At 49.1% G+C, this 27043-nt stretch overlaps 1 protein-coding gene across 1 annotated transcript in view; it reads right to left on the minus strand.

The window, feature by feature from the left end:
* The window catches only part of LOC123355883 (scavenger receptor cysteine-rich type 1 protein M130-like), a 153056-nt gene extending 127600 nt beyond the window's left edge, over positions 1-25456 (minus strand). The window contains exons 1-2 of the mRNA XM_044998715.1: positions 25326-25456; positions 13739-14053 (exon numbers count right to left, since the gene is read on the minus strand). Of these exons, the coding sequence (XP_044854650.1) occupies positions 13739-14053; positions 25326-25389 (379 nt within the window). The 5' untranslated portion in view covers positions 25390-25456. The remainder of the gene's footprint in view (positions 1-13738; positions 14054-25325) is intronic.
* Between the last annotated feature and the right edge of the window lie 1587 nt (positions 25457-27043).

The raw sequence follows: 27043 nt of genomic DNA on the forward strand, positions 1-27043 counted from the left end.
AAGATGATGAAAGGGAAAAAATTACTCACTCCTAAAGACAAGGTCAGGATGACAGGGTGATGGATAGAGATGTTTTGATCAAACTAACATGGACAAGGTGGTAACTAGCCACGGCAGAGGGTAACTTGATTTTATCACTGTGTAAAAGTCAGGTCATGGGGACGGGGGGAGGTCTTTTTCTAGCCTCAGGGACGGGTGGGGAAGAGGAAAGTCTCACCACTCACTGAGCCAAGTCCATTGAAAGGGGCATAGAGGTGCCAGTGTAACTGTAGACATTGATCCACGTGTGACGGCTTGGATCACAGAAACCCTCTTGGGAGCTGCTACCCAATTGCCAAGACTACTTCTTCCCCTGACTTCCCTGCCAGCTCAGGGCCGCAGCACCCTGTGTTGCTGAGCCAGACACTCCCATCGGCTCCAACACAGACCTGAATTACCTGCCCCAAAGCTGCAGGTTTACCTTAAAGCAGCTGACAGAAGTGTTTCTGTCTTTAACACTCAGAGGCCCAACTCCCAATGGGGTCTAATGCAAATAAATCCGGTTTACCCTGTATAAAACTTATGCAGGGTAAACTCATAAATTGTTCACTCTCTGTATCACTGTTAGAGAGATGTGCACAGATATTGCCACTGGTCAATTAGCGAAAGAGAATGCTACGCCATTGTGTACACCCTGGAAAAGCTATGCTACCAGAAAAAAGCTACCAGAATTAACTGGTTAAAATTGTCCTTGAAATGTGGAAAATCTTGTAGTTTTTACATAATTAGTAGTATATGTAAAGGTGCATGTGTTTTATTAATCTGTTTATTCTAAAGTTCTAGGGAGAAATCACAGCCAGTGCGATCCAACACTGTCCGAGATATGGGGTGTGCGTCATAAACAGATAGTTAAGGGTTAATGCCTCTTTTACCTGTAAAGGGTTAAGAATGTCACCTAGCCTAGGTGACACCTGACCAGAGGAACCAATGGGGGAAGAGAATGTTTCAAAAAGGAGGGAAGTTCCCTTTGTCATAGTCAGTTTCAGTTTTGGCCGGAGTAGAAAAGATCAAGGAACCAGTCTCTCATCAGAGTAGTAAGTATTAGAAAAGAATAAATAGGTTTATGGGGGTTTTTTTGTGTGACTTTGTCTTTTTTGCATTAGAGGAATAATCAAATTGGGGATTCTTTTGTGTACTAAATTTTGCCCAGGGGAACATCATCTGCGTTTTGAATCTGTTGTCTGTGAGAGTAGCTTGTATGCTAATCTCTCCCAGAGGTTTTTTTTTTCTTTTACCTTTCTTTTTTTTAATTAAAAGCCTTTTTTAAAGAACCTGATTGATTTCCCCTTGTTTTTAGATCCAAAGGGATTGGATCTGGACTCACCAGGGACTGGTGGGGGGAAAAAAGTGGGGGGATGAGTAATTCTTCCTTGTTTTAAGATCCAAGGAATTTGGATCAGTGTTCACCAGGTAATTGGTGGAGGAGTCTCTCAAGGCTACCAGGGGAGGGAAAGATTTTTTGGGGGAAGACAGAGTTTCCCAAATGATTCAAATATGTGGGTGGTGGCAGCATACTGATCTAAACTGGTAATTAAGCTTAGGGGTTCTAATGCAGGTCCCCACATCTGTACCCTAAAGTACAGAGTGGGAGTGGAACCTATGACAGGGAGCGTGTCATAAACATACAGCTAAGGGTAGCATAAAATCCCTCCTTACCTGTAAAGGGTTAAGAAGCTCAGATAACTTGGTTGACACCTGACCAGAAGGACCAATGGGGAAAGAAGATACTTTCAAATTGGGGGGGAAGGCTTTGTTTTGTGCTCTGTGGGTGTTCTCTCAGGAGACAAAGGGAGAGACCAAGGGTATGTCTACACTACAAAATTAGGTTGATTTTATAGAAGTCAATTTTATACAGTCTGTTGCGTATGTCCACACTAAGCTCATTAAGTCGGCAGAGTGCATCCTCACTACCGCGACTACCATCGACTTACAGAGCGGTGCACTGTGGGTACCTATCTCACAGTTCCCGCAGTCTCCGCTGCTCACTGGAATTCTGGGTTAAGCTCCCAATGCCTGATGGGGCAAAAACTTTGTTGAGGGTGGTTCTGGGTACATGTCTTCAGGCTCCCTTCCCTCCCTCCTTCCGGCAGACAATCGTTTCACGAATTTTTTCTGGGGTCCCGTCCGCTGGAATCTCTCAGCCTGCTGCCGGCCTGGATGATCGGAACCCCAGGCAGGCAGTGGGCTGAGCAGGGCCAGCGGACAGAACCTCAGACCGGCAGTGGGCTGAGTGGCTCAGCCCGCTGCCGGTCTCGGGCTCCATCCCCTGGCTCCTGCCAGCTGGGGTCTGACTCAGTCCCGCTCAGCTGGCAGACCTCAGTGAGGTCGATCGGGGGGCCTGGACAGACATGGCTATCCACTTCTTAGAGCACTGAATGGGAGTGACTCCAGGTCATTCTTTTCTTTAAGTTTCATCTCATGGAGATTCAGTCCTGCCTGGAATATCATGCAAGCTGGAGGCTTCTGCCTCAGGCTGCTCTCCCAGCCGGCAGCACCGCACAGTCACACCTACCCCTATTATTTAACTCAGGGAGGGAACCTAGTGACAGAGGATGTGGAGAAAGCTAGTGTACTCAATGCTTTTTTTGCCTCTGTCTTCACAGACAAGGTCAGCTCCCAGACAGCTGCACTCTGCAGCACGGTATGGGGAGGAGGTGACCAGCTCTCTGTGGAGAAAGAAGTAGTTCGGGGCTATTTAGGAAAGCTGGACGAGCACAAGTCCATGGGGCCGGATGCGCTGCATCCAAGGGTGCTAAAGGAGTTGGCCGATGAGATTGCAGAGCCATTGGCCATTATCTTTGAAAAATCATGGCGATCGGGGGAGGTCCCGGATGACTGGAAAAAAGCTAATGTAGTGCCCATCTTTAAAAAAGGGAAGAAGGAAGATCCAGGGAACTACAGGCCAGTCAGTCTCACCTCAGTCCCTGGAAAAATCATGGAACAGGTCCTCAAGGAATCAATCCTGAACCACTTAAAGGAGGGGAAAGTGATCAGGAACAGTCAGCATGGATTCACCAAGGGCAAGTCATGCCTGACTAACCTAATTGCCTTCTATGACGAGATAACCGGCTTTGTGGATGAGGGGAAAGCAGTGGATGTGCTATTTCTGGACTTTAGCAAAGCTTTTGATACAGTCTCCCACAGTATTCTTGCCAGCAAGTTAAAGAAGTCTGGGCTGGATGAATGGACGGTAAGGTGGATAGAAAACTGGCTAGATGGTCGGGCTCAACGGGTAGTGATCAATGGTTCCATGTCTAGATGGCAGCCGGTATCAAGTGGAGTGCCCCAAGGGTCGGTGCTGGGTCCGGTTTTGTTCAATATCTTCATTAACGATCTGGAGGATGGTGTGGACTGCACCCTTAGCAAGTTTGCAGATGACACTAAACTGGGAGGAGTGGTTGATACGCTGGAGGGTAGGGATAGGATACAGAGGGACCTAGACAAATTAGAGGATTGGGCCAAAAGAAATATGATGAGGTTCAACAAGGAAAAGTGCAGAGTCCTGCACTTAGGACGGAAGAATCCCATGCACTGCTACAGACTAGGGACCGAATGGCTGGGTAGCAGTTCTGCAGAAAAGGACCTAGGGGTTACGGTGGACGAAAAGCTGAATATGAGTCAACAGTGTGCCCTTGTTGCCAAGAAGGCTAATGGCATTTTGGGTTGTATAAGTAGGGGCATTTCCAGCAGATCAAGGGATGTGATCATCCCCCTCTACTCAGCACTGGTGAGGCCTCATTTGGAGTACTGTGTCCAGTTTTGGGCCCCACACTACAAGAAGGATGTGGATAAATTGGAGAGAGTCCAGCGGAGGGCAACAAAAATGATTAGGGGGCTGGAGCACATGACTTATGAGGAGAGGCTGAGGGAACTGGGATTGTTTAGTCTGCAGAAGAGAAGAATGAGGGGGGATTTGATAGCTGCTTTCAACTACCTGAAAGGGGGTTCCAAAGAGGATGGATCTAGACTGTTCTCAGTGGTAGAAGATGACAGAACAAGGAGTAATGGTCTCAAGTTGCAGAGGGGGAGGTTTAGGTTGGATATTAGGAAAAACTTTTTCACTAGTAGGGTGGTGAAGAACTGGAATGGGTTACCTAGGGAGGTAGTGGAATCTCCTTCCTTAGAGGTTTTTAAGGTCAGGGTTGACAAAGCCCTGGCTGGGATGATTTAGTTGGGTTTGGTCCTGCTTTGAGCAGGGGGTTGGACTAGATGACCTCCTGAGGTCCCTTCCAACCCTGAGATTCTATGATTCTATGATAATTGATATAATTCAAAGTAAAATTTCACAGCGCGGTCTGTTCTAAGACTAAAAATGCAGAAGGGGAGTCAGAAAAAGGAACAGTAACCTGTTTCCACACAGTTTCAAACCAGGGATGTTTCACCTGTTAGGTGTGCATGATAACCACTACACTATGGGGCTTCTCTTTTTTTGCTGCAGACTTTGCCGAATGCACAGGAATGTTTTCTCTAGCTACAGAAGCTACCTAATGCAATGTCACAAAGCGGTCATGCCCTGCCAAAGGCTGACATAGAGTGCATGTGACATAGCGACCTGGCTCAGGCAGGATCGCTAGCGAGGCATGATACTTTTGCCATTAATCAAACACAGCAATTCTTTCCTGGCCTCTGCCACTGAATGCCTCCATGCATTATGCTGTGCCCTATCAGTGCGGGAGGACAACATGAGCTCGGAAAATATGTCATTGTAAGCGTGTTTTTTTCGCCTTCTAATCTGCAATAACCTCAGGGACGGAGATGATAGGGGGAGCGTAGAAACATTCTGGGGGGATTGTATGGTCACCTGTGCTGCTGAGTTCACCATGCTGGCCAAACAGGAAATGAAATTCAAAAGTTCTCGAGGCTTTTCCTGTGTACCTGGCTAGTGCATCTGAGTTCAAAGTGCTGTCCAGAGAGGTTACAATGGAGTGTTCTGGATAGCTCCTGGAGGCCAATATCATCGAATTGCGTCCACACTACCCCAAATTAGACCCAGCGATGTCAATTTCAGCGCCAATCCCCTCGTTGAGGCGGCATAATGCTGGGGCCCCAGTTCATACCTCAAGCAGCATCCTGGGCTGGATCCTGACTGCCCCGGGGGGCAGTAACCAGCCTTTTGTTCTGCCGCTGGGTGCGGCGGGACAGGGAGCCGGCTAAGTAGGGAGCGTGTTCCCATTGCCCTCTCCGTGGGTAGCAGTCACCTCGACCCCTCAGGTGGGAGTCAGTAGCGCGGCCCTGCCCCGGCTGCAGAGGACGGGTCACTCCTCCTCAGCTTGTCCCCGCCGCTCTCCCGTGGACAGCGGCCACCCCCCACTCCCCAGGCAGGAGCCGGTAGTGCGGCCCTGCTCCGGCTGCAGAGGATGGGGTGCACATGGTGCCTGGGTGGGCAGCTCCTCCTCGGCTTGTCCCCGCCGCTGCAAGCCAAGGAGTGGCCCGTCCTCTGCAGCCGGGGCAGGGCTGCACTACTGGCTCCCGCCTGGGAGGGTGTGTGGGGGGGTGGCCGCTGACCGCGGGAGAGTGGCACGAACAAGCCGAGGAGGAGTGGCCTGTCCTCTGCAGCCAGGGCAGGGCCGTGCTACCGGCTCCGCCTGAGGGGGGGTGGGGGGGAGAATGGCCGCTGACCACAGAAGAGCAGTGGGAGCCAGTAGCGTGGCCCTTCCCCAGCTGCAGAGGACAGGCCACTCCTCCTCGGCTTCTCCCTGCCACTCTCCCATGGTCAGTGGTCACCCCCACGCCCCAGGCGGGAGCCGGTAGCGCGGCCCTGCTCCGGTTGCAGAGGATGGGGTGAACATGATGCCCGGGCGGGCCGTTCCTCCTTGGCTTGTCCCTGCATCTGACTCCTCCTCCTCCTCCTCCTCCTCCCCTCTGTGCTGCCTCCTGCCAGGGGACGGGAGAGGGGAGCAGAGCGACAGCCCGGGCTGAGCCCAGCTCGTGCCGGGGCCAAGGCGAAGACCAAGGATGAGCAGGGCTGGGATCCAGCAGCAGCCCCAACCCCTGGCCCTGGGACTGGCGGTGACAGGAGATGAATCCACTGTGGGCCAGGTCCACAGTAAGGTAAGATTTGGGCTGGGCGGGAGGGTCCTCAGGATGCCTGGGGAGCTTCTGCCTGCTGGAGCCCCAGAGGCTGCTGCCTCCCTCCCCAGCCCCTCGCAGAACTCCAGTGCCTGGAGTCTCCTTCTGCCTCCCCTCCTGCAGGGAGCGAGTGACCTGGCAAAGAGGGGCAGCATCTGTCCTGCAAGCCCAGCACCTCTTCCTTGGCTCCTCCAGCTCCAGAGCTCTCTCCATTGCATGCCCCTCGGGATCCCAGCTGGGTGGCCTCAGTGCTGGGAAAACGCCAGCAGGGCTGGGTCCAGTGTGTATCCGAGTTCGTGGGGAGCTCTCTAGCCCCAATGACTAGTGCCTTACCTACGGCAAGTACAGTAGTGCAATAGGAGTGTGATGTGAAAAATATGTCACATTGTGACACGGTCACTCAAATCACGATTATGTGTGTGTACTGTGCTGCCCTATTAGCACCATTTGTGCTAATTTCCATTTTGTGTTGGTGACAGTGGTCATAGGGCTAAAATGCCAGGACAAAAACAAAAATGACTTTCCGGTGCTGCTTACCGGCAACAAAGAGAGAAACGGCAAAAAAGAATTAGAAAAACTATCTTGTACTTCAAAAAAGTATTTTTAAAAAGTTGACAATCAAGGAGAAAGCTCTAAGCAATACATTGAAGGTGATTATTCATCAACTGATGAAGACCGATCGAACCAAAGATTACCTTTATCAACTGATAAAGATGAACAACAATCTAACCAAAGATTATCTTCGCAAACTGATAAAGACAAACAATCACAATCCAAAGATTTACTACTTCAGCTGAAGAAATGAAATGAAGAACTGTTATCCAAATCTAAAACTGAAGAACAATTATTGGAAGGTGGAGAGACTGACATAGGATCAGATCCAAATACATGGCCAACAATAATTACTGATACAATGCAAATTATTATTGTGAAGGTCCTTCAAAACTAAATCCTACATTTGAATATCAATTTAATGAGTCGAATAGTTGATTTATGCCATCTAGTATGAAGAAAAAAATGAAAAATTAATAGATCGTGATTAGTGTATTCACAGACCAAAGATGTAGTTTTTTGTTTTTGCTGCAAACTGCAAACTGTTACTCGGACATTCTTCTGGCAACTGCAGGTTTTAATGACTGGTGAAATTTGCATCAGCATTTAAAAGAACATGAAACATCAAAAAATAATTTACGCTCATTGACAAATTGGATTGAGCTGTCAATCAGATTACGTTCTGGTGTAACAATCGATGCGGTACAGCAACGTCAGCTAAATTCAGAAATTCTACGTTGGCAAGCAGTGTTGGAACATTTACTGGCAATCATTAATTTCCTAGCCAAACAGTGCCTCGCATTCCGTGGCTCCTCGGATATTTTATGAGAATAGCAATGGAAATTTCTTAAAATTGGTTTAGTTATTGGCAAAATTTGATAATGTTATGGCTGAGCATGTATGAAGAGTGAAAGATGGAGAGATTCACACCCATTATTTGGGTAAAAATACACAAAATGAGATAATAGAATTAATTTCTAATGGTGTGCGTAATGAAATTTTATTGAATTTGAAACATGCCAAATATTACTCAATTATAGTTGATTGTACTCAAGATCACAGATGTAATTCTGCAGAGATTGGAACACTATGGAATACCTTTAGAAAATATGCATGGCCCAGGGTACCATAACGTTTCAAACATGCGAGGACAACATGCCGGTGTACAGGAAAGAATATTGAATTTAAACAATCGAGTTTTTTTCATTCCTTGCCATGCATATTTGCTCAGTCTGGTTATCAGTGATGCCGCCAAATCATCTAAAGATGTTGTTTCGTATTTTAGCACAGTGCAAGCAAATTACAACTTTTTTAGTGCTTCCACAAACTGTTGGGCAGTCTTGAAGAAGCATCTGGAACAAAAACTCACACTTAAACCTCTAAGTCAAACTAGATGCTGTTAGGATATAGCTATTCAGGCCTGTCTGGCCTATACTTTAAGAATTTAGGTGTATTCTTATCACTTAGCTAGTTATAGAGGTATAAAAGAAAGAATCAAAATCATTGTCTATCTGTGTAAGGGCCTTCTCTCACTGTGACAGTCTGAGGCCCTGTTTAGTCATATTGAAATAAGGCAATCTGGGGCTGTTAGGAAGGTGATCCGATCTATCGCCTCCAGAGAAAGGAAAGAGCCTAGAACATGTAAAAGGAAATTTAGTTTGATAGTTTTCTGTCTGGTAAGAACTCACTTATCAATAGACACAGCTGGAAAACCCTTATGCCTGTATAGATGTAGTTGTGAAATCCTCACTTCTGTATTGTTTTGTATGTTTATTTGCATGGTCTCTGTCTGGTTCTGTGATTGTTTCTGTCTGGTGTATAATTAATTTTGCTGGGTGTAAACTAATTAAGGTGGTGGGATATAATTGGTTAGCTAATCATGTTACAATATGTTAGGATTGGTTAGGTAAATTTTAGTAGAATGATTGGTTAAGGTATAGCTAAGAATATTACTATATAAATTAGGGGCAAACAGGAAGTAAGTTGGGATTCGAAAATACGGAAAAAGGAACTTGGATTTAAGCTTGCTGGAAGTTCACCCCAATAAACATTGAATTGTTTGCAAGGTGGATTTGACCTGGGAATGTTGCAGGGAGGATACATTTTGGGATGAGAGTAAATCTACCTGAGCTGTAACCTGAGCCAGAAGGGGGGTTGGGAGAATTCACACCTTCTGCCTGGGAGACTGAACAAAGGACAGGGGAAAGAGAGGAGGGGAAGAGAGCTGCTAGAGGGATTTTTAGTTCAGTTTGGGCTGGGTGGTGCAACGCAGGGAACCCCAAGCTGGGGTCTAAGCTCCCTGAACCTCCCTGAACCTCCCCCAGAAGGTTAGTCTATAAGGTGCCACAGGATTCTTTGCTGCTTCTCCCCCAGAAGGACTTGATTGAGGGGTTCTGGTTGTACCTACACGCTCTGCTTGGGACTGCGTTCCCGTCGTCTAATAAACCTTCTGTTTTACTGGCTGGCGGAGAGTCACAGTGAATGTCAGGAAGAGGGGTGCAGGGCCCTGACTCCCCCACACTCCGTGACAGCGCACAGTACTGATAATGCTGCTGACATTGATGCAGTAGAATTGTATGATGAATTAATAGCTTTATCTGAGCTAATGAGTCCTAAAACTTCTCCTCTAAAAGTATTCAAATTTATAGCAAGAAATGATTTTTTCACTCCAAACACTGCTATAGCATTACACATTCTTTTAACTTTACCAGTATCAGTGGCTTCTGGTGAGCGCAGTTTCTCAAAACTGAAATTACTAAAAAATTATTTGAGGTCCACCATGTCTCAAAATCATATGTCAGGACATGCATTAATTTCAATTGAAAGTACTATTGCAAAAAATTTAGATTTCACTGACTTATTAAAAGACTACACAAGTATAAAAACCAGAAAAAATCAGTTCATATACATTCTTTTAATTTATGAGAAACTGGAAGACACTAACATTTTTCATTACAGTGTATAGTTGAACTCAAATTGTTTGTAATTGTGTTTTTGTTAAAATTAAATGTTAAAATTACACTAGTAGGAAATTGTTTTATTTCACTAACTACAAATTCTGTTTTCATTTTTTTAAAAATTTAAACAGTCAAAACAAAACTGCAAAGTGCAAATGTGTAAAAGCCAAAAAAAGCGGGGTGGGGAGGAGGCAAATTTTTTTTTTGCTTGGGGCAGCAAAAACACTAGAGCCAGCCCTGGCTCCCAGGGTCTGTGGCTCTTGGGCAGCCTCGCCATGCAGGCTGCCTTGGACTGGGGACCCTTGGGCTTCCAGACTCGTGGGCCAACTGGTGTCCCAAATAGCCCACTGGCCTGGGAATCTCGAAGCTCTGGGGTCCTCGGCCTGAGGCAGTCTGCAATGCAGGGCTGCCTCAGAGCCGCAGACCCTGGGAATCGGGATCCCATCCCAGGATTTCTAAATTCCCTGCTGTGGATCTGGGAGCTGAGCCCTGGTTAAAGCTGGGACTCCTGTCTCCATGGCAGGGTTGCCCTGGAGCTGAAGACTATAGAACACCAGGGTCTCTGGTGCTGGGGCAGTCTACATGGTGCAGCTATCCCAGACCAGCTGACCTGAGAAGACTGGGGTACCTGGCCCCAAGGAAGTTGGCATGGCAGAGCTGGCTGGAGCCCCCCCCCCCCCCCACCAAGGAGAGCTGGCACTTAACCATGCAGGTTTCTGCCATAACACTGCCTGTGGTCTGGAGAAAGTTCATTGCACCCAACTCACTTTCATGGGAAATGTCGAGTTCAACAAACCAGCATTTTCCAATGAAGCTCCATTTTGTTGGATAATTTCTGACCAGGGATGTGATTTTACCTCTGTGTACAGCATGGTGAGACCGATACTGCATCCAGCTGTGCTGTCCACATTTTAAGAAGGATATTAAAAAAAAAAATAGAAAGGGTGCAGATATAGGAGCTCTTTACACCAATAGTCTACGTGACGATGGACTACAAGCTGTCAAGAACAGTATCCCTGATGAGGGCATGGCACACCTGATGGCTGAGCTTTGTGACTTTGTCCTCACCCACAACCATTTCAGATTTGGGGACGACTTATACCTTCAAGTCAGCGGCACTGCTATGGGTACCCGCATGGCCCCACAGTATGCTAACATTTTTATGGCTGACTTAGAACAAGTCTTCCTCAGCTCTCATCCCCTAGTGCCCCGCCTCTACTTGCACTACACTGATGACATCTTCATCATATGGACCCACGGGAAGGAGGCCCTTGAAGATTCCACCAGGATTTCAACAATTTCTACCCTACCATCAACCTTAGCCTGGACCAGTCCACACAAGAAATCCACTTCCTAGACACTACAGTGCATATAAGTGATGGTCACATAAACACCATCCTTTACCGAAAACCTACTGACTGCTACACTTACCTACATGCCTCCAGCTTCCATCCAGGAGCCATCACACGATCCATTGTCTATAGCCAAGCCCTAAGATACAGCCGAATTTGCTGCAATCCCTCAGACAGATACAAACACCTACAAGATCTTTATCAAGCATTCTTAAAACTACAGTACCCACTTGGGGAAGTGAGGAAACAGATTGACAGAGCGAGACAGGTACCCAGAAGTCACCTAGTACAGGACAGGGCCAACAAGAAAAATAACAGAACAGCAGTGGCCCTCATGTATGGCCCCCAGCTAAAACCTTTCCAGCACATAATCAACAATCAACAACCTATCCTGGAAAATGATCCCTAACTCTCACAGACTTCGGGAGGCAGGCCAGTGCTTGCTTACAGACAGCCCCCCAACCTGAAGCAAATACTCACCAGCAACTACACACCACACCACAGAAACACTAACCCAGGAAACAATCCCTGCAGCAAACCTCGTTGACTATTCTGTCCCCCCATATCTACTCTAGTGAAACCATCAGAGGACCCAGACATATCAGCAGCTCATTCACCTGCATGTCTACTAATGTTATATATGCCATCATATGCCAGCACTGCCCCTCTGCCATGTACATTGGCCAAACTACCTGAAAGAATAAATAGACACAAATCGGACATCAGGAATGGTAACATACAAAAGCCAGTAGGGGAACACTTCAATCTTCCTGGACATTCTATAACAGATTTAAAAGTAGCTATACTTGAACAAAAAAACCTTCAGAAACAGACTTCAAAGAAAAACTGCAGAACTAAAATCCATTTGCAAATTTAACACCATAAATTTGGGCTTGAATAGGGACTGGGAGTGGTTAGCTCACTACAAAAGCAGCTTTGCCTCTCCTGGAATTGACACCTCCTCATCAATTATTAGGAGTGGACCACATACACCCTGATTGAATTGGCCCTGTCAACACTGGTTCTCCGCTTGTGAGGTAACTCCCTTCTCTTCATATGTCAGCATAATAATGCCTGCATCTGTAACTTTCACTCCATGCATCTGAAGAAGTAGGTTTTTTACCCACGAAAGCTTATGCACAAATAAATCTGCTTGTCTTTAAGGTGCCACCGGAATCCGTGTTGTTTTTGTGGATACAGACTAACCTGGCTACCCTCGATACTCAGGACCCATATGTAAATCTGTGGTAGAGATCATCCTCAAATGGAGGAATCACTGATGATGATGATGATGATGATGCAACCAATGAGACTGTGGGTCTACAGACAACAGCCTCTTTCACTGTGCATCCCTGATTCACTCCCTGGGCACCATCCAGCCTGTGCAATGACTGAGGCAGATATCTGGGCAGAGGAGAATGTTTTGGCAAAGTCTGGTATTAATCCAACCAGAAATGAAAAGTGAAAGCTGGACGAGAAGGAATTGAGAGGGACAAGATGGTTGAGGTAATATCTTTATTGGACCCACTCTTGTTGGTGAGAGAGACAAGCTTCTGAGCTTACGCACAGCTCTTCTCTGTAAGCGCTAAAGCTTTTCTGTTTCCCACAGAAGTGGGTCAAATAAAAGCTATTACCTCACCCACCTTGTCACTGATATCCTGGGACTAACACGCTGACAGCAACACTGTACATAAGAAGACAACTGTCACTTTTTGGAAAGTTTTCTAGTATTCTGTCAGGACAGCATCTCTCAAAAATCGTTTGGTGCAGAAAAATCTCTGTTACAATATGTGTTTGTTCTCAGTCTAGTGCACAGGGCTGGTTGGTAGATGGCTGGCTAGTTATTTCTGGAATAATTCTGATTAGGCCCAATCCTGAGTCCTTTATCCTGCTTCTACTCAGTCTGTACAAAGCAAATTCACATTATAGTCAATAGCTGCCTGCCTGAGTAAGGAACCTTGGGTTTGGCCCTAGGAGCTGGCCCTGTACCTCTATCCAGGGAAGACGGGGATTAGTGACAATATTATTCTTACTAAATATTAAAAAGAGAGAAATTAAAAATAAAACATGTAATGCGTCTGTAGCTGTAATGTTAACTATTGAGTCACAACAAATGACTCCATAATATGATATTCCTGTGCTGTGTAGGGTGGAGGTATATTTTTGGCTGAACTCTCTGTGCTACGCTAGATCTACGGGGGGGCAGAGATTGTGACATTTTCTATTACTGGTTGGTCCAAACTGTGCGAAGTAACAGAGCAGACAGGGGAGTGCTCGCGGTTAAATCTAATTCTGGCCAAGCTGGGAGAATCTGCCCATTCCTCGGTCACCCTATGAGGGTGGCAAAGGGGCTACACAAATGCCCCAGCTGCTGTACCACTATGTTTGGGTGTCTGGGTCTGGGTTTTAGCATGAGGGTAATGTTTTCAAAGGTGCCTCAGTGACTTAAGAGCCTAAGTGACATTTTCCTTTTCCATTTTCTCTCCTATCTGCATTTTTAGACCCATTCAGAGGGAAAGGAAAAGGAAAGATGTGGCACTGAAGCAACTGGAAATGAGATAATGAAAACACTTTACAGTCACACGGGGGGATCCTTAGTGGCCAGTGACATGAACAGTAATAATTGTAGCTCAGTAATTACAATCATTACAGGACTTGCTCTGACTTTTGTTCATTTCTCGTTAGGGTCTCAAGCACACAATGTCCTCTGGGTTCAAGCCCTTTTTCTCAGGGGATTTGCCTTTCAGGACTGAGCTGGCTGATTCTTACCTGAACAGATCACTCCAGCATCCTCTCCATGAATGCAGTCACTCTGACCCCATCCCTCGTTCCCGCAGTGCCAGAGAGCAGACTCGGTACCATCACAGGCAACTTCATCCAGCCAAATTGGTCCAGATCCTGCTCCGAAATGAGCCCGTCGAGGGACACTGACAGCAGCTCCACATCCCAACTGCTTACAAACAACCCCAGCATCTGCCATGTCCCAGCGATCACTACATACCATCCCCCACTGATCCTGGTGTTTAACCTCCACTCTCCCAGCACAGGGGCTGCCTCCATTCACCAGCCTCAGCTCATCAGCACCTGCAAAGAGAGACACAGAGCAGGGTCAGAGCAGCAGGAAGCCCCCTCCCCAGGGTTATTGCAGCAGAGTCCATGCCCGGCAGCAGGGGTCTGAGCCCAGAGCTATGAGAATGGGACATGTCCAGAGCTGCCTCATGGCTCCACCTGATCCTGTCTCAGGGCCTCACACTCGGGGCTGCCAGTGCTGCAGATCTCGCCATTTTATACCCACTCTGTCGATTTTGGGTGTTTTTACCTGTCCCACAATAAGATGATAAAAGGCGCCAACTCACGAACTTTCCCTTATTCCAAATGGTGCCATCTCCTGTCACTGTCACTGGGGCTGAAGCCAGCGAGATGCCACCATCTCCTTACAGTCTGTCAGTTTGTGGGAGTGAGGCTGCCCTGAGTGAAGCTGGCTGCCACTTCCCACTAAAGCCCTCAGGGAACGTGGCTGTCTTTGTGTGGCTGAGGGGGCTGGAGAGGACCATGATGGGCAGCAGAGACCCTGTGAAAGGAGGATGGGGAGAGTGAGGGCAGCAGGTCACTGGGGGGACAGGAGGCAGATTCAAGAGTTGCAAGGGAATGGGGTAAAGACGATGAGTTGGCCGGAGGGAGGGGTGGGGAGGGGGTTCTGGAGCAAGGGGAGAAAAGAGGGTGTGGAAAGGAGAGAGTCTGTAGCAGGGGGCTGGAGTGACAGAGGGGAGGAGGGTCTGGAAAGGTGGGTTGGAAGGGGCAGGAGCAAGGAGGTGGATCTGGAGTGGGGGTGGCAAGGAGGTCAGAAAGCAGGGGCAGGAGGGAGAAGTGAGGAGGGGAGGGGTGTCTGCATTGGGGGTTAACAGGGAGGCAGGAGAGAGAGTCAGAAGGGAGGGGAGGGAACAGGGATCTGAAATTGGGGAAGGAGGGAGGAGTGGAGATGGAGCACAGGATGGTCTGGACAGGGGAGCAGGGAGCATGGGGCTGGAGGGGGTTATTGAGCAGGGGGAAGGAGGGAGGGGAGAAGGAGGTTTAGAGAAGGGGGATCTCCATGGGGAGAAGACGGGATCTTATAAGGGAGGAAGGAGGAGGGAGGGGTGGGGAAGGGTGAGCTTGTGGGGGAAGGAGTGAGGGGGCCTGAAGCAGGGCAACAAGAGGGTGAGGAGCGCAGAGGTGTGGAACAGAGGATGGGAGGGAGTGGAGGTAGCCTGGAGTAGGGGCACAGGGGCGGATGGAGGAGTTGGGATGGAGAAGGGGGTCTGGTGCTAGTGGACAGCAGGTAGGGGAGGGGTTCTGGAGCAGGGGAACAGGAGGGAGTATTGGGGAGGGGAATGGAGTCTGGACCAGGGAAAGGATGTGGTCAGAAGTGGGAAGGGGCAGGAGTGAAGGAGAGATGGGGAGGAGAAGGGAGGGAGCTCTAGAATGGGGGAAGTGCTTCCCAGCCTCAGGCAGAGGAGTTGTAAGGGTGGAGGAAGTCAGGGAAGTGTTGCTGTTTGCAAAAGACTAAATCAATCCTGGAGTGTTTATGATGACACTGTAGCTGATATCAATGGTTGATGTCAGTGTGAAGGTTTCCAGTGTCTCTGTCTGTAACTCACCCCTGAACAGTAACAGAAGTTCTGTGTGTGAGTGGGAACCACACCACATGAATTAGCTCAGTGACTGTCAAGCTATTTCCCAGCCAGCCCTTCCTCTGTCAGAAGAACTGAACCAGGAGGGGAGAGCGAAGTCAGTACAGGGCAATGGACGGCAGTTCCCAATCTCAGGAGTGAGGGGAGGGTAAGCGCAGTCTCCAGCTGAGCTCACAGCCAGGGGGAGCCGTGCAGTTTGGGTGCATTAAATGGTGACTTTTCAGCCTGCGATTCTCACCCCCACTCTGGCAGAGGAGTAGAGGGGAGTTGAACAGTTCAAAGACAGACTTAAAAACAAGACCGGATGGTTTTTATAGTCTCATGTTTTTTGATCTGTGGTGCTTGGCAATGCTGCTCCCCACTGGAGCTTCCTCTCCTCACCTGCCCCAGCGAGAGAGATGCCATCCCTGTGTGGGCCCTGTGATTTCAGGCCATGAGCAGCTCATGGGCATTCAGCTAAATCGACTGGTCACAGGATTGAGCTAAACCACAATGACCTCTCTTGGATTGAAATTGGCGCAACCACACGGACATTAGCGCCACAGGCCCCAACACTCAGAAAAGGAAAGTGATGCTTAAAAGGAAAGTAGCTCCCTACACATTTCTCTCTTCCACTGGTCTCCATAGGAGCTGGAACTAGGGGTGCTGGGGGTGCTGCCGCATCCCTTGGCTTGAAGTAGTTTCCATCATATACAGGGTTTACAGTTTAGCTAAATGCTCTCAGCACCTCCACTATACAAATTGTTCCAGCCCCCCCTGCTGGAATCTTCCTGCCCACCTCCCCGGGGCTCTTTCTCCCTTCTCTTCACTCCATTCTACCTGGCCTCTCTGCCCTGCAAGTACAGGCTGCTCCTTCACCAGATGAGCAGCAGACTCTGCCCCCACTCCCTGCCATTGACTTTTCTCCCTGTAGCTCTGAGATCCACCCCCTGCCCCCAGTTGTCTCTAGAACTGTTTGCATCTCTGGGGGATGTGGAGAGACAAAGCTGGCTGCTGGGAGACAGGCAGTTAACAGGGAATGAGAGGAGAGGTCACTGGGATATTGGCTGGGTGAACTGGCTCCCAGGACAGGGTGTGAAGACCCAGGACTGTCCCTGTGACTGGGAGCAAGTACGGGCATCATTATAATGCCCATGGTTTACAGCTACATGTGACCCCTGGAACAGGCTGGTTGCAGCAGTGGATGGCTGAGCTGGGGACACCACGTTTATGGAGCCTCCGTAGAGCTTAGAGAACAGTGTAGTTCACACCAGTACATGGCCAGACCATCCCGCTCCTTCAATGCCAAGCAAATGTAAAACATTTCTTTTGCTGCAATCCACAGGGACATAGGTGGCAGGTTTGTATAATTTTTGGTGGGGCCCAAAATGGTGGTGCCCCCCCACAGCATCCCCTTCCACACCATGCATGGCCCTGTAAGCCGATATAAAATGAAGCTACAACGCGTCAGCGCCACAAGATTACAAGGGTCAATTAAAAGTGGAAAGTCAGAAGCAGCACTTGCCTACTTCAATATACAGTATTATATTTTGTTACACCTGTTGTGATGAAGTGGGAATGTTCTTAATATTTTCTCTGAATACTGTGTGGGTGCCTCAGTTTCCCCTGCAAGATGCCAACTGAAGGTGTTGGGGACAAAGAGATCAGGTGGCCGCCTTGTCCGGAAGAGACACAGAGGCCAGAGGAGGGAGTGTCAGTTTGGAGCTGGCTGGGGAAATGGGGAGAGACCCAGAACTTGGTTCTGGGCTCCCCACTCCCCAAGATGGACCTGACAGAGGGGTTCTGTTTTCTGTACCAACAAGCTCTGTTTAAACTGTGTTCCCGTCATCTAATAAACCTTCTGTTTTACTGTCTGGCTGAGAGTCACATCTGACTGCGGAGTTGGGGTGCAGGGACCTCTGGTTGCCCCAGGACCCGCCTGGGCAGACTCGCTGTGGAAAGTGCATGATGTGGAAGGGCATGCTGAATGCTCCGAGGTCAGACCCAGGAAGGTGTAAGCTTCTTGCCCTGGAGACAGTATGCTCCGAGAGAGGAGGCTCCCCCAGAGTCCTGACTGGCTTTGTATGGAGTTGTTCCAAAGCATCACAGCATCCCCTTCCACACCATGCACTTCCCAGAAGTCCGCACAGGCACTGACACTCCCTCCTCTGGCCTTTGTCTCTTTTCCAGGCATTAGGAGGCCACCCAATCTCTCTGTTCTCCAACACCTTCAGTTGGCACCTTGCAGGAGAGTGGCCCAGGCCATCAGTTACCAGGAGACAGGGTTTCCGCCATTCTCTGTGCAGACAGCTCACACTGTCCCTCTAGGGCTCTACAACAATCACACCCCCTTATCCTACCATCTAGATCCTTGAGAAATGCAGAGAGGAAACTGAGGCACCCACACAGTATTCAGAGAAAACATTAAGAACATTCCCACTTTGTAACACCTGTATACGACTAGTTATATACTTTAAAGGGGTGTAAAATAGTCAAGTATCATGCTAAACAAAATGATACTCCAAACTGACCACCAAATTTAAGTTGCACTTTTTTCCCCTCAGGTGAGGGTTCTGGGGTGGGGCTGGGGATGAGGGGTTCACAGTGCAGGAGCGTGCTCGGTGCTGGGGGTGCAGGCTTTGGGGTGGGGCAGGGCTGAGGATGAAGAACTTGGGGTGCAGACAGCCTGCCCCAGGGCTAGGGCCAGAGAGGACTCCCCATCACCACCACTGGCAGCAGCAAGCTCCAGGGGAGGGACCCCTCCTCTCCCCCCCTGCCTCCCAGAGCACACTCACTCTGCACCACAGTCACTGCACATGCTCCTAGGGCCCCTCTCAGGTCCAGAAAGCTCACTTACCTCCCCTATGATGGGTACTGGGTGGGGGGGTTGCCATCACAGGTGGCCTTCCATGTTGCTGCCCCTCACCATAACTTCACTGTGGATGGGGGATGGGGCTGCCCCTTGCCCAGCATTGGGCAGAAGTGGGGTCTGCAGGGTGGTGGCTATGGGGCGGGGGAGCAGGGTGTCATAAAATTCACCCAAGCCCCAGCTGCTCAGGTCTAGGACGCCTCCCTCTCCCATCCCTCCTGTGGCGGGTGGGTTGGTGGGTGCTGGGGGAGAGGGCATTGCCTTCACATGTGGCTTCCTGCCTCCCCTGTGCAGCCTGCTGCCCCTCACCGTAGCTTCCCTGGGGGACGGTGGGAGGGGATGGCATGGGGCTGCCCCTTCCCCAGCGTTGGGCAGGGGTGGGGGCTGAGGCTGGGGCAGGGGGGGAATCATAGGGTCAAACACTCACGGAAGCCCCAGCAGCTGCTAAGGTGAGTGATGTCCATCTCCTGGCCGGAAGTCCCCTTCGTGTCTCCTCCAGGTAGGGGCAGGGGAGGGGAGGGCTGCCAAGCACAGCCCTCTGATTCCCGCCGCGGCTGAGATTTAAAGGGCTCTGGGCTCCCCGCGGGTGCGGGCAACCCAGAGCCTTTTATTTCCCGGCTGCGGCTGGGATTTAAAGGGCGCTGGGCTCCCCGCCACTGCGGGCAACCCAGAGCCCTCTGACTCCCGGCCACGGCTGAGATTTAAAGGGCTACAGGCTCCCCGCCGCTGCGGGCAACCCAGAGCCCTCTGACTCCCGGCCGCGGCTGAGATTTGAAGGGCTCTGGGCTCCCCGCGGCTGCGGGCAACCCAGAGCCTTTTAATTCCCCGTCGCGGCTGGGATTTAAAGGGCTCTACGCTCCCCGCCGCAGCAGGCAGCCCAGAGCCTTTTAATTCCCAGCCGCGGCTGGGATTTAAAGGGCTCTGGGCTCTCCGCGGCTGCGGGCAACCCAGAGCCTTTTAATTCCCCGCCGCCACTGGGATTTAAAGGGGCGAAACCTAGCTCCAAATATTGGTGGAGCAGAGCCCCTGACTGTGAATATTCCTGGGGCTTTAGCCCCAGGAGCCCATATAAGTTGGCGCCCATGCACAGGGAAGGTTATTCAGGCACTGCTCTGTTTAATCCACTCCCAAAGGAAACACCTTGGACCTGGTCTGCACTAGGAAAAAAGGGGCTTTTTTCAATCGAGTTAATTCAGTGACATTTACTTGTGGCAGGACCCAAGGCTGTAACACTGCTCTAGCTAAGTGAACACACAGTTCTGTTTCCCTGCACACAGTAGAAACTAACAACAGCCAGCAGTGTCCTTGCTCAGAAATCCCCAGCCTGCCCCTCCAGAGAGCGACAACAGACTTTGTTTATTTGCTCCCTTCCAGGATCCCGGTCACAACTTCTTCTCCTGGCTTCTCCCTCCAACCGAGATAGTCTGAGGCCAATATCCTGGCCCCTGCATTGGCAACAAGGGAAACCCCTGGCTAAGCTCTGCCCTGCCCATGTGCCCAGTGCCTTTTTCAGTAGCTCCCACTGTCTGTAGCTGTTTTAACTACATAAAGGATCTTTATTGTGCCATCTGTTGAGCCTAAAAGAGAGGTCTTGGCCCAGCCTTTGGCTTTCATGAGGTCTGTGATTGTCTTTGGATTGAAGACTCCCTGATGGCAGCCATCAGCACCACCCTGGATAATCAGGGCCAGATTTCCAGTTAGGCACAGTAGGCACGTGCCATGGGGCACCGGCATTGTAGGGGCATCAAAGGTTGCCAAGTATGTTATTTTCCAACTGTCAGTTGCCAGGATTTTTTAGCAGTTGCAATTTGTGGTATTTTGGGCTATTTTACTCCCCTACTGCTGCTGCCTGCACTGCTCAGGAGTTCTTGGGAAGGAAGGAGCCTCCTGATCTGTCCCGCTCCCTGCTGAGATGCCCCACAAGCCCCTTGTCTCACATCGTGCCCCATCCCCTTAGGTGACAATTGCAGCATGTGCAGAATTCTTGTCTGAGGGAGGCGGATTTTTTTTTTTGCAGAAAATGTGCTGCAGTTGCACCTTTCAGCCACCAGAGGCCGCGGTGGTGCCAGAAGAGCCTGAGCTGGCTGAGGCTACTGGGCCATTGGGCAGCAGCAAACACCTAGCAGGCGGGAGGTGGGTGCATTTTTTCCTCAAGTGAAAAGCACAGCAGCCTTCCTGGAGCTCAGTTAGGAGGTAGAGTGGGCCACACAGGTCTGCTGGAGGTCACAGGGCCACATGGGGATACTGGAGGGGGGCTCCAGACAGAGCCACATGGGGTGGGGAGGGGACACTGAAGATAATGTGCCTAGGGGTGCGTAAGATTTAAATCCAGCCCTGAGGATAAAAATCACATTTTCATACTGAACCTATCTTATATTTCCACTAATTCTGTGGCCCAACTCAGAATAATGACCCAAACGCAGCACTCTGAACCCTGGGGAAGTTCAGATCTGGGGCTTAGAGTGAAACTCGCAGCTTTGGTCCGTCCCTGATATTTTATCACTTGTTTGCCTGGACCTCACATAATTGTACAAATTTGTTTTTCCGCATAATTTAAATAGGCCAATAATTGTGAAACACGATCTTCTGGCAAAGACTGACACGGCCTCTACTCGGGGCTCAGGGAGGAGAACTGGGGCACTGAGGGAAAGGAAAAAGCAGCTACATGGTGATACCCCTATATTGTATATTCCTCAGTGTCACTCTGTCTGCATCATGTGAAACATACCCAAATTTCCCATAGAAAATAAAAACTTTCTAGAGGATGATGCACATCAGTCCAACAAAAATACGCTGAGCTGAACATGTGCTTGGCATCATTATAGGACACTCTCCACAAATAACTGTGCAGTCATTTATCCCTCACCAGGTGTCACTATAGAATTCTCTGCTTTTTGGTCATGTACAGTGAAGGGTTAAAATCCATGTGCATTTTATATAACAACCTGGCATATGGATTGTGCCAGCCCTTTTCCAGAAAAAAAGTCCAGAGTTTGGTCAAGAGATCAGAGGCCTAGCAAATAGTGATTAGCTAAGAGAAGCAGAATAAACAAAAGATAACCTTGCTTTGCCAAAATAAGCCTAGTCAGCAAATTGCCAGGTGTTGGAGCTGAGAACTAAATAATTGTGTCTTATTCAGAGTTGCAAATTGAACAAAGAAGCCCTGTTTCGGTTGTTAGTTTCTTTTGTAGGGAGATGTGGTTTCCACATATCCAACTTTGAGTTTCTGAAAGTTTGGCACATGTCAGTATAAGATATGGCCTCCTCCCACCTCCCTTTCCCAGGGACCAATGCCTATCTTAAAACACAAAGGAGACAAGCTTTATTTCCATATATGTAACCCCTCTGCCAGGCTGAATTGATAGCAGCAAGAGCCGGGTTCAATACATAGGGGTCCCTTCCCCACAACGTAATGCAAACCAGCTCGAGCCCCCACCCAGTGACCTGGGAAAATCTTACACACACCCCTGGGTGCCTCAAGGAGGCAATACTTCCCCTCTTGCAAGCACAGACTCTTGGTATAACAGAAAATGTTTAATTACATGAGATAAACAACAAGCATTAAATTGGGAAAATACCTCAACTAGAGTTCACGGGTCAAACTGTGAGCAAAGACCCACCCCAGCAAATTGGGCTGTGTCCTTCTCTCTGGGCCCTTGAGTCCAGCACCCCCCAAATCACCCACAGTCCCACAATACAAAAGTCTCTGTCCCGGGTCAGTCCAGCCCCAGAGTTCAAGAGTCCCTCTGCAGAGGTCCCCCTCCCAGCCTGGGTAGAAAGGGGCACCTTACGTGGTTCGGGGCCAACTGCCCTGCCTCTTCGTGGGGTTCTGCTTCCACTAGTCATCCCCGCAAACAGCTCAGCTCCGCTGGCTCTGTGGGCTGCTCCGCTCTGCCAGCTGCTCTGGTCCACCAGCTGTCCTGTGATCTGCTCCGGCCGTCCTCACGAGTTGCTTGGCTCCACTCACCCAGGGCTGCACAAACTGCTCCACTCCACTCTGCCAGCTGCTCTGCTCCACAGTATTGCTTCAGGCTCCCCCACTCATTGGCACAGTACTCAGTGCTCTCAGCTCAGCAAGTCCAGCTCTTCAGTGATTTCAGCTCTTAGTGATTCCAGCTCATAGGAGGGGAGCCCCAGTGCCAGTGAATTCAGCTCAGTAACCTGTATCTAGATTCTTAAGGTAATCAAAAATTAACTCTGACATTCCACAGTGGAGAGAGACATAGGTAGAACTGGTGCTTCTGGCTCTCACAAGGAGCTTATAGCACCAAATACAGATATCTGTCCCCAGCCTCTCTCCTTTCAATGGGTTTTGGAACCCATGTCCCTTGTCTAGCAAGTGCTATTTAGTTGATAATGAAACCCTCTATCATAAGACAGTTTTGTAGTTCCTCATTTACTTAATCAGGGTGACAACATTTCATTCCTCCTGCCCCAATAACAATGAAATTGGGGGTCCCACAGCTGTGAAAATAACCATCCCATGCTGCTTTGCGGTATGCTAAGTGGGGTGGGAGTGCCAAATGCAAATAACTGAAATACCAATGCAAACACTTGAAACTTCTTTCCGCACTCCCCATAATTTACCACCAGATGTCAGGGTGGGGCTCATCCTGACTCTGCTTACATATATTTTCACTGATTCTTTGCTTTAACCCCTAGGGCTGTACCTGTTGGACAATCAAAGGAGTTGCTTCATTCCTATGGACCCCAAATTGAATTCAACTTATATATATATTTTATACTAATACATTTTAGCAAAGTATTAATTAAATGTTAACTTGCTAACTTGAGACAATGGGCGGAGACATTATGTAACCTGTTAAGCATTGGCTAATGTGCTATCTTGTCTTGCTGCAAAACCTATCTGGGGGTGTGGAACTGCCTACCTCATCACTTTCCCCCACCCATGGAAAATCTATATATTCTATTGTAATCAATTGATTGACAGTGTCTCTGAGCCTAATAAGCAAGGTGACACTCCACCAGCTCTGTTCGTAATAAACTCCTGTGTTTGACCTCTACACAGTGTGGATTTATTTTCCTTCATACAGCTCTATCATGGGCTCTAACCCCAGCACGTTATATATGAACTTCTTGGAATCTGAAATATAAACTCCAAGGAACCTGATGGACAGTCAGTTTGCTCAGGATTCTTTGGGTACCAGCCCCCTAATCACCGCACCGTTACTGAGATGTCTATGAAATAGACATTAGGGCAGGTTTTTCTCTAAGACAATAATTTAGACTGACATTTCTGATTATCAGCTTCAGAGTCAGTTTCTCAGGCTGGTGCAGCAGCACATCGGGTCCCATGAACCAGCTACTGTGGAGCAGTTCACTGCCCTGCCAGTCACATGGATCATTCTCATCCTGTTAATCCCAGCCCAACAGCTTCCAATCACGGTATCATTTGAACTGTATCAGAGCCCACCTTAGATTGGAACCTTACTTTTAATCAGTTTTGGAGTGTTTGGGCCAGATCCACTCCTTGAATGGTTACATGCTGCTGTAACCCATAGTCTGCCCCTGCCCCCCAATGGTTTTAAGTCTGTCTGGAGCTGGGACCCTGCTTGGCAAAAAGCCTGCAACATCCTCTGCACTGGAGGAATGAGAGCAGCCCTGAAACCGGGCAGGGGCAGCCTTGAGGGAATTGAACCAATGTGGCCGTGTGATGCACTGATATAGCACCTCTGCCATGCAGCTTGTGCTGGTCGAGCTTCTCTAGACTCCAGCTAGGATTCAAAGCTTCTCTGATCCAGCAGAAACCCTGGGGGAGGGAGGCAGGGCTCCTGCAGGATAAATCTTCCTTCTGACAGAGCTTCCAGTACCCCCGTGGGCACAGGGCATTGCACACTGCACCCCAACACACACACACACACACACACACACACACACCTGTGTGGGAGGAATCAGCTCTGGGTTTATTTGGATAAATCCTGCTCACCTCAAACTTGCAGAACTTCTACTGGCTTCAGTGAGTGAATGGGGGAATGAGGAGCCAAGACTTGGCCCTTGGAGCTGTTGGATTCTGGACCAAACAGACATTTCTGTTGGATCCCAAATTATTGATGTATTTGTTTGGATTTAAAATACTAAGGCTCTAGGCACACTGATAACACACTCAAATCGCAGCAACATTAAGTGACCATTTCAACAGGAACTCAGCCAGCCAGACACCTACAGAAACTACTTCCCAGCCATTTCTCATTATGTGTCTCATGGCATCAGTCCTTCCCACCCTCTCCCCAAACAACTGTATTTTGCAGTGTGCCCAGAAGGTCACCTAATTTTGGCTATTTTGACCCAAAGGGGTGAGCAAGTTCCAGCATCCTGGAGCCCTCACAAAGAGCACGCTTCCAGCTACTCCTCTCCTTTATAAAAGGGGAAGCCAGCTCGGGCACCACTTCTGACCACAGCTGTGGCAGTACGGCATGGGGAGAGAGGTGATCCCTCAAGGAGGCTGGTTCCAGGCCACTTAGGTCTTTATAAATCATCACCAACACCTTAACCTCCACCCAGAGCTGGGCAGCCAGTGCAGACTCTGCAGCACGGCTGTAACATGCTCCCAGCGAGATGCCCTGCTCAATGAGGGCGTTGCTGCCATTTGTACCAGCTTCATTTTCTGAAAGGTTTTAAGATGCAGCCGCACATACAGGTCACTGAAATAGTCCAATCTCAAGGTAACAAAAGCCTCGGTAACAGTGGTAAGGACCAATCCTGAAAGGAAAAGTCACAACCTCCAAGCCAGACATGGATTATTAAAAGCTGACTGTAAAAGTTACCTCCCTAGTTCCAGTTAACCCAGCTCCCCTGGTGAAACACAGAGGAGACTTACCTTCTACATCCTCAACTGTGAAGAGAAGAAGCCACAGCACCAGAGTAGAGAGATGTCCCTTCATTGCCAGCCTGACTCGCTGTTTCCTCCTCTCACTGCACTGGGTGCACCTAAGCACCTGCCAGGCCTCCTCTGTGTCTGACGAGTGACAACAAAGCAGTGGAAGGGAAATATACAGATTCAGAGGCTGGCATCAGCTGCACGAAGGAACCAATAGCAAACCCACCTGCCTTTTTAGTTATTATCAGAGGTTTTATCTGTGACTTTATGCAGCTAAAACATCCAATAAAACTCAAAAGCAACAAACATCACCATATATGTGTTATATCTTTGGGGGCAGCCGGTTTAGGAAGAAATCACTTAAGGCCAGAGAGCAGACAGCTAACAAAACTACCATTTATTTACAGACACAGAGCTCACCTAACCGGCCGAAGATGGCTTGGCTATCCCCTAATAATCTAACTCAGTTGCCATAGGAACAAAAACCATGACAACCAAATACACAACATATTCCTCCCCCCCAATAAGACCATCCCCTAAATAAAACACACAGTAGACTAGAGAAGGAGGGTAGACTGCCTCCATTCCCGGCTAAACCCTGGGGATTATTTTGCCCCATAACCGTGGGTTCGCCCTAGCTAAAGATCCAGCCGATGAGGAGGCCTTCTGTCTGTACGTGGATTATGGCGAACTTCTGGTGTTGTTGCACCTGAAAGTACCATGGGCTCAGGGTCCGCAGCACGAACGGGTGAGGAGGTGGTATCAGCTCGTGCTGGGCAAAGGGGTATCTCAGCTGCCAGCAGTAATGGAGGAGAACAGTCAGGAACAGGTGATTCGGTGTCTCACCAGAAGAGGTGAAGTCAGACCCCTCAACTGCAGATGTGTCCTGAGGACTGGCATGACCTGGCAACAGTTGATCTACATGTCGCCATCAGGTAAGATTCTCTCCAGTCCGGACTGTGTAGGAAACAGGTCCTGTTTGAGTGATGATTGTGGCAGGGACCCATTTAGCTCCGGAAGTATAATTCTGAGCCAAAACTGGCTGTCCCGGGCTAAAGGTTCGGTCTTTTGCTCTGGGGCCCCGTCTGATGACTTGACATTGCTGCTGACGTTGCACAATTTTTCGGGGTTCAGAAGGTTTCAGCAGATCAAAGCAAGTGCGCAGCTGTCATCCCATCATTAGAAAGGCCGGGGATGCCTGGGTCGTAGCATGAGGTGTGTTTCTGTAGGAAAGTAAGAAGGTATCAAGACGCTTTTGAATGGAGTGTTGTCCCCTTGCTGATTTCAAAGCGTGTTTCATTGTCTGAACAAATCTTTCAGCTAATCCATTGGTGGATGGATGATATGGTGCTGACGTGATGTGGTGTATCCCATTTGCCTTCATAAAATTTTGAAACTCCTGAGAGACGAACTGCGGTCCATTGTCGCTCACAAGTTGTTCTGGCAGACCGAAACGACTAAAGAGTCCTCGTAGTTTTTGTATAGTACTCTGCAGTAGTGGACTGCATTATAGAGACTTCTCGCCATTTAGAATGGGCATCTACTGCCACCAAGAACATACATCCTTGAAGGGGGCCAGCGAAGTCAACATGAATACGTTGCCACAGGTTTTCAGGCCAGTCCCATGGGTGCAGGGGTGCCCACTGGGGAGCATTCCTCACACCCTGACATGACATACAAGCTTTTGCCTTCTCTTCAATAGCACTGTCCAATCCAGG

This window comes from Mauremys mutica, chromosome 1 (assembly GCF_020497125.1).
Source record: "Mauremys mutica isolate MM-2020 ecotype Southern chromosome 1, ASM2049712v1, whole genome shotgun sequence".
Lineage (NCBI taxonomy): Eukaryota > Metazoa > Chordata > Testudines > Geoemydidae > Mauremys > Mauremys mutica.